Raw genomic sequence first — 7,375 nt, 5'->3', positions numbered from 1 at the left:
CCAAAAAATTTTATTGGGAGAACTACAAAACATTTACAGTACAAAGTTTACAGTCTCACATAATCTGTAGTGAACTGACTCCCAAAAAATATATTACAACTCAAGTTGACTTATCCTTTAGTTACATTCAAAACATACTTCTGTTAAAGTAGTCCAAAAGAGTACATAGTGCTCAATCTGTACCTATGTACAAACAAAACTAAGCTACTGCTCATTCATCCACCGTCCAGGAAACTTTTGGAAAACTCCCAACTTTCTACATAAGGAAAAAAAAAAATTACAGGTTTTGGAATTCAATAAACAAGATATGTTCCTGTATTATAGAAAGTGTCAGATCCAAAGATGGCCTCTGTTCTTATAAAATAGAGTGGCGAAATTTTGCTGTACTTAAAACCCATCCCTACATTCAAATTATCTCAAGCATTAGGAAAAATACTTATTTGGTTGAGAGATATTTAAGGCAAGCGTGGACCCTCAAGAAGGCACTGTGAGACATAATACTGGGACCCCCAATTATTGCTACATACTTTGAGACTATATCACAGTGTGATTCGTGGAGTTAGGCAACAAAAATACTTTTTGGTTATTTTTAACAAGTCTGAATTAGATTTGCCACTTTGAAGTCTGATTGCTAAGTCAGTCTTTTTTTTCTTTTTTTTTTTTTCTCTCGTTTTTCAACTCGGACGGGCTACAACCATTTACATTCTAAAAAAAAAACCCATAGAAATTCCGCAAACTACTTCCACAGCATCGAGACCGATTTCTATAAAGAAACCATGCAATCTTTCAGATTTACGTAAACAAAGAAAGAAATTAATGAAATAAATATTACATACCATCTCTTAAATTAAGAATTTTACTCATTTACAATAAAATAACCAAGTGAAAGTTACAAAAAGGCATATATTACTGTGAAAAGAACACACTCCACATTTTGCCGATTAATAATGAAAATCATAATTTAACATAATAAAAGAATATATATCTATTGCTTTTCATCATACCCGATAAATACAGTATGAACAAATTACCAATGTATACTTTTCACAAGATAATAAATAAGTTAAATAGTTTCATATTGAGTTGTGTGCAGTGACTCATACATGCAATCAACTCAAACAGCTAAAAAAAATTTTAAAAAATCAGCAGTTATTCTCCAACAATTACAAACTAAACTCAGTTGAGTGCTTCCAAATAAAGCAACAACAAAAAATTGTTCTAAAAGCCAAACATCCACTAAGTGGTGGCAATGGAACCAATATTAAACTTTGGAATGAAGGTTTTAGCATTTGTTATAATAATAATATATAGATATATATAAAAAAGAAGGTTGTTATCAAGGCATATTCTTGGCAGGATGTTGGATTTTTCTTTTTTTTTTTTTTCCTAAAAAAAAAGCTTATAGGTTTAGTATGTTCTGTGTTTTTATTTGAACTGGATTGAAAGAAACTAGTTTGTAACTTTTTTTCTGTGTGTCTGCAGGATTGGAGGAGCTGGGCTGGTGAACCGGCACTCCCCGGATTGTTTGTTGCTTTCTGGTGCTGTCTTTTCTAATGCTGTTTTGTTTGTTTCTTTTTTTTTTTCGAACACAGATGGAATGGCTGCTGCTGGTGCGTATCATAACTTGTCTCCAAAGAACGACAACAAAAAAAAACCCCGAAACAAAAATCCCCTTCTTCCAAGGTCTCTCTATAAAAATAGGTTTGTTCAGTTCGTGTCATTTGCCCTTTTGCAAAATGCTTTGTTTCTCGTTTTGTTCAGCTCTCGGTGTATAGATAGATAGATATATAAAATAAAACCAACCAAAAATAGAGAGGAAGGAGAGGTTTCGCTTTCTTCGTTCGGTAACTTGCTTGCAGGGCCGCCGCGGGGCCCCCCCGGCCGCTGCCCCGTGCTCCCTCAGTCGTCGGAGATGGAGAGGCGGCTGAAGATGGGCAGGCGGCGGCCCGAGTCCAGGCTGGGCGACTCGGAGCCGCTGAGGGAGCCGGAGCTGAGGGAGCCGCTCAGGTAACTCTCCCGGTCGGAGAGCGAGTCCGGCGGGCTGGGCGGCGCGTCGAAGACGGGCGACTCGGAGAGGCGGCGGAGGGGCTGGAAGCTGAAGGGCGGCGAGGCGGGGGGCGGCGGGCAGGCCCCGCCGGGCGGCGGCGGCTGCTGCTGGCAGCGGTAATAGGCGGCGGCGGCCGCGGCCGCGGCGGCGGCAGCGGCGAAGTTCTGGGTGTGCAGGGCGAGGGGGGCGATGAGGCTGCCCAGCTCCTGCCCCGAGAAGGCGAAAGCGTTGTTGGCGCAGGGCGGCGAGAGCAGCTCCTCGCAGTAGGAGGCGGAGGCGGGCGGCGGCGGCGTGCGCGAACCGCCGGGGCTCTCCAGCAGGGCGGCGTCCAGGCGGCCACCGGGCGGCGGCGGCGGCGGGGCGGTGCCGTGGGGGTGCGGGGGGTGATGGTGGTGGTGGTGGGCGGAGAAGCCGGAGAAGCTCAGGCTGTGGTGCAGTTTGGGCCGCTCGCCGCCGCGCGGGTGCCCGAAGCCGCCGCCGCCCAGCGGGTGCTCGCGGGGCGCGAAGGCGCGGAGGTCGCCGGTGCTGCCGGCGGGGTGCGGGGCCGCGTGGTGCGGGTGGTGGTGCGGCCCGGCCGCGGCGGCGGGCGGGGGGGCGGCCGTGCCCCCGCCGGGCGCCGGGCGGCGCTCGTCGGCGTTGTGGATGAAGTGGCAGCGCGGGCCGTAGGGGCAGAAGCCGATGGTGTGGAAGGTGCGGCAGAGCTCGGTCTTGTACTTGGGGTGGCGGGTGAGGCTGCGCAGCTCGTGGAAGCCGTGAGCGAACTGGCACTTCTCGCCGTACTTGCAGGCGCCGCTCTCCTCGAAGGGGCGGCACAGCTCCGTCTTGTAGCGCGTTGAGTTGATGGGGGCCCCGCCGCCGCCGCCGGAGCCGCTCCCCTTGCCGGCCGCCTGCTGCTGCTGCTGAAGCTGCTGCATGAGGTGCTGGCTGCGCTCGCCGTTCTCGCTGAAGGAGCGGTCCCGGAACTTGTTCTCCTTGTTGAGCAGGGCCGTGGGGCTGCTGCTGCCGCCGCCTCCGCCGGAGCCCGTCTCCTTCAGATTGCCGAACGAGGAGGAGGAGGAGGAGGACGACGACGAGGAGGATGTGGAAGAAGAGCTGGAGCCGGTAGGGCTGGGGAACTTGGAGCCGCCGGCCAGCGCCGTCAGGTTGCTGGTCGAGTGCCGCCGCAGGAAGCCCGGCGCGAAGCTGGAGCTGGGAGGGGTCACCGGGGTCCCCACGGCTTTCTTGTCCAGCATGCTGCTGAGGTTGGTCAGGGACTTCTCCGTCTGCCGGGGCGGGGAGAGGGGAGGGGGTGGGGGAGACAGCGGGAGAGAGAGAGGGTGTTGCGGGTGACCGCCTGTCCCTGGCCACGGCTCCCCACCGCCGCGGGAGTCGAGGCAGGGGTCGCGCCTCCCGGCCGCCCCGCAAAGCGGGTCTGCCGCTAGCGCCAGCGGGGCAGCACAGCGCCGGGAGAAGCCCCTGCGCCAGCTCTGCTGCATTTGCAACTTTTTTCAAAAGTTCCTCCTAGCAGCGCAACATGCGGACAGGGGCTGCAGGACCAGCCCGCCCCGAACGCGGCCGCCGGGAGGCCATGGGGCGGCATTCCGGGGCTCGCAGCCATGGGTCAGCCGCTGTCCCCGGCCGGCTGTCAGACCGTGACCCGCCCGCAGAGCCCGGCCCGGCACGGCACGGGCCTCCCGCCCCGCCGCGCTGCCCCGGTAGCCCGGAGCGCCGCTCTGCACATGGCGGCAGCGGCAGACCGCGTCCCGCCCAGCCAAACGCGCTCTCCCCTACCTTGCACAAGAAGTCAATGTCGTAGAAGGCAGATAAAAGTGTCGTCGACATTTCTAGATCCTGTAATGGTCGGATATACAGGAAGGACCGAAAGATCCCGCTCTCCTCGGAGGGTTTGGAAAAGCCACGACTAAATAGGAGAGGGCCGTCTGCTTGAGATCCGAAACGGTCCCGACTCCTTCCCGGCGGGACGGCGGGTGCCGGGCCGAGGCGGCGACGGCGGCTGCACAGCAGCGGGCGAACTGCGGGAACTCGGCGGCTCCCCGCGCGGCTCCCATATAAACGCGGCCGCCGCTGGTCGCGGGGGCGGTGCCACGCTCCGCCCGCCCCGCTCCAGCCCGCCGGGCCCGCCCCGCTCCACCCCGCCGGCCGGGCCGCCCCGGTTCTCACAGAGGGCGCTGGCAGCGGCGGCGGGGCCGGTTTGTGGTGAGCGCCCGAGTTGCAGTGTGCCCGCAGCGCGGGCGGTACGAAGTGGGGGGAGGGGGGAACCAGCCGAGGTAGCGCTCACGGCGCCCTACGGCCTCGGCCCCTCGGAGCGCCCCTCTTCTCCCCGACGTCCCCACTGCCCGCGCACGGCGGCCGCGTCCCCGGCCGGGTGGCGGCTCCGCTGAGGGCAGGACGCGCGGGGCCGGGGGAGAGGCGCGGCAGCACCAGGGACACTTCATCCCCGCGCCCCGCCGAAAATAAACTTTTGCCACGTAATTGCTTGAAACAAAGGTCGGAACCGCGCTGCCCCGGTGCAGTCGGCGGGACAGGGCCGGACGCGGGTTGCGCGCCCCGCCGCTTCTTCCCTCTTTTCGGGGACCTCGGGTTTGGCGCTTACTTTCTTTCTGAAGTTTGGGAGAGGTTGGCGGCCAGGCGCGGAGGCGAGGTGGCATTATCCTCGCAGCGGCCTGATAAACTACCCCCACCTAACCCTGTGCATCTCCTTCCCGCGCCCCGCACCCCTCCCACGTCTCTTTTCTACGTTGGGCCCCTTCCTTCCTCATGCCCGCCAAGGTCCTGTGAGACCCATCCGAGTCCCCCGGCCGCCGCTCCAGGTGCCCCCCCACCGCCGCTCCCCGCGGCGAGGCGCCCTCCCGGGACCGAGCCGGCCGCCGGCCAAGGCGGGCCGGGATCCGCCGTGCAAAACACCCCCGCCCCCCCGCGCCGATAAGGCCGCGCAAACACGACGTGGGAACGGCGGCGGCTCCCCTGCACCCCCCGTCCCCTCCCGTGTTTGCTCGGCCCCGGGACAAATGGGAAGGAGAACAGAGGCGGACGGACGTGTAAAGTTTTATGGCTGCTAAAGCCAGCAGAGGCGTTTGATCCTCTTTAGCTTCCGAGCCGGGATGGCAGTCCCGCGCACTCCAAGGGAGCAAACCCGACCACGTCAGCAGGAGCGCGGCGCTGTGCAAACACATTTGCAGAGGAAAAGAAGCTCGGCCTGGGGGCGGGGGTGTCACCAGAGCCCCTCGCCACGGGATTGGCACTCGCCCCCCGCTGCCCAGCGGCTCACGCGCTCCTCTGCTTCCTGCCCTCGTCCTCCACGTCCCGCGGCGCTGCGGGAGGGAGGCTGCGGCGGGACCCCGCCCGGACCCCGCACCGCCCGGGAGCCGTCACCCACGGCCGGCCGAGCGCGGAAACCGGGGTCGGAATCTCCCGGGAAAGACGAGGAGCTGGGCAGCGGAAAGCCCAAACCTCGCTCCCTTCCGCGTCCCGGCAGTCCCCCGGGGCCCGTCCCCCGCTCGGCGAGCGCTGCTGGGCTCGGCCGGGCAGGCTCCTGGTCCCGCTCCCGGCCCCGCTGCCCGCCGGCCGGCGGGGACGTGCCGCCCCCCAGCGGCCGCCGGCTCCTCCACCGGAGGTGGGGGTACACATCCCACGTTCCTACTCCTTCCCCTCCTCCCGCCCTGCCGCGGCCACGGCTCCCGTCCCGGCGACAGGCGCTGCCCCGCACACGGGGAGCCGCCGGAACGCGGGGCTGCAGCCATAACGCGTATCGCTTCCCATAACCTTCTCCGGGGCCGGTCGGAGTCGCCTCCGTACTGACCCGAGTTCAAACTCTTCCTCCTCCTCCCACACAACTCTGATGGAAACATCACCTCGGAGCTGATCCTGCCCGCCAGACAACCGAGGGAACAGTTTACTGTGACAATCATGCACGGATCAATGTGTCAACGCCATTGGGAGGAATACTTTGATAAACTGACTTTGATCAAACACACGGCCGATAAGTGCTCTGGCATCAGGTTTTGCTAACTCTCCCCTGCAATTGCTCCTCGGGGTCTAAAGGTTCTTCATTGAGTAGTTACACAGTAACCCATCATCAGCACCGTGTGGTGAAATGTATGTGCACTGATATAACTCTTATTTGCTCTCTTATAAACTCAAGCGGGATGTCAGAGGTTCCAGTTGTGTCTTAAAACCACAATAAGGAAGAGCAAGTTTTCGAGCTATTTGGTAACTGATTAACCAAGTCCTCAAGGCTTCACAGAGTTTTACGGTCACTGTGGGTCTATAACTGTGCAGTCACCTGGCTGCATTTATCGATTTGCCAGTATCAAATATATATGCATATGCATTTTAAATTCTACCCAACTAAAAAAGAAGCCCAATGTTACTAGATAGTCTTATGCTACCCACTGACATGAGCAAAGTGTCAGAACCTTACAGTGATTTTGATACATACTAAATTCTTTTTGTCTCCTACTACAGAAGCTGTTGCCACACTAGTTCAGAAATTATGGAAAGATGTGGCAGAATCAGCAGCTGTTAATTAATTGTACAGGTCTTGACTATTTTTTAAGAGTGGCTTCCAGACACAATCTGGGCTATTCTTTCCCCAGGAGCTCAAACCAGATGCATACAAATTAATTTTTAGCCTAACTCACAGCATGGCTCGTTAAGTTGGATAGCGAGCATTCTGTGAAACATCGTTTCAGATTCCAGCATTTCTCTTTTGCCTATTGAAGCCTCAAGATTCACCATAAATTACTTCTTATATAAGTAACCCTGAATTCTGGAAACTTAGAACAAATACTACACTTTTATTCCTAAGTTCTATTTGTTGGGGTTTTTTTAAGTGGTGACTTTGTGCAGTGTTCAGCTGTCCACTGGACCCAACTCGGCAGCTTAGCTCTACTTAGAGCAGAGTATCTAAACTCAAAAGAGCAGCGATCGGCTGCGGGGCACCGCAGCGCCCAGCACTGCGAGCAGCGCCGCCCAAGCCTTACCCTGCCCTAACTGAGCCCGAGCCCGGATCCCGTCCCAGCGGGAGCGCGGGCCCGGCCCGTGCGCGGCGGTGCTGTGGCGCCACCTGGCGGCCGCGCGGCGCACCGGCCGAGCCGGGCCCGGCCGCGGGACAAGCGCCGGGGCAGTACCTGGGCGGCACCGAGATTTGGGGTTAAACTGCGCTCAGCACCATCAGGTGAAGAGGCTGAAAGCAACCAGGCGTTCATCGGACATGTTCTTCTTCCACGGACACCGAAATGACGGCGTACAGGGCCGCACATCCATGTTGTGGCAGGCCCAGCCACACGTCTGGTCACAGCCCTTGGCTATGGGAAGGTAACATAACCA

At 57.6% G+C, this 7,375-nt stretch overlaps 1 protein-coding gene across 1 annotated transcript; it reads right to left on the bottom strand.

Annotated features, from left to right (window-relative positions):
- Nucleotides 1–1,899: 1,899 nt before the first annotated feature.
- On the bottom strand, nucleotides 1,900–3,951 carry ZFP36L2 (ZFP36 ring finger protein like 2). Its single transcript, XM_054628837.2, has 2 exons — nucleotides 3,818–3,951; nucleotides 1,900–3,309 (listed from the first exon to the last, which is right to left on the bottom strand). The coding sequence occupies exons 1-2, from the start codon at nucleotides 3,866–3,868 to the stop codon at nucleotides 1,900–1,902; spliced, it is 1,461 nt and encodes a 486-aa protein (XP_054484812.1). The 5' UTR covers nucleotides 3,869–3,951.
- Nucleotides 3,952–7,375: the final 3,424 nt, after the last annotated feature.

This window comes from Agelaius phoeniceus, chromosome 3, assembly GCF_051311805.1.
Source record: "Agelaius phoeniceus isolate bAgePho1 chromosome 3, bAgePho1.hap1, whole genome shotgun sequence".
Lineage (NCBI taxonomy): Eukaryota > Metazoa > Chordata > Aves > Passeriformes > Icteridae > Agelaius > Agelaius phoeniceus.
Note: the sequence above shows the minus strand (reverse complement) of the source record. Positions and strands in the feature narration are given on the sequence as shown.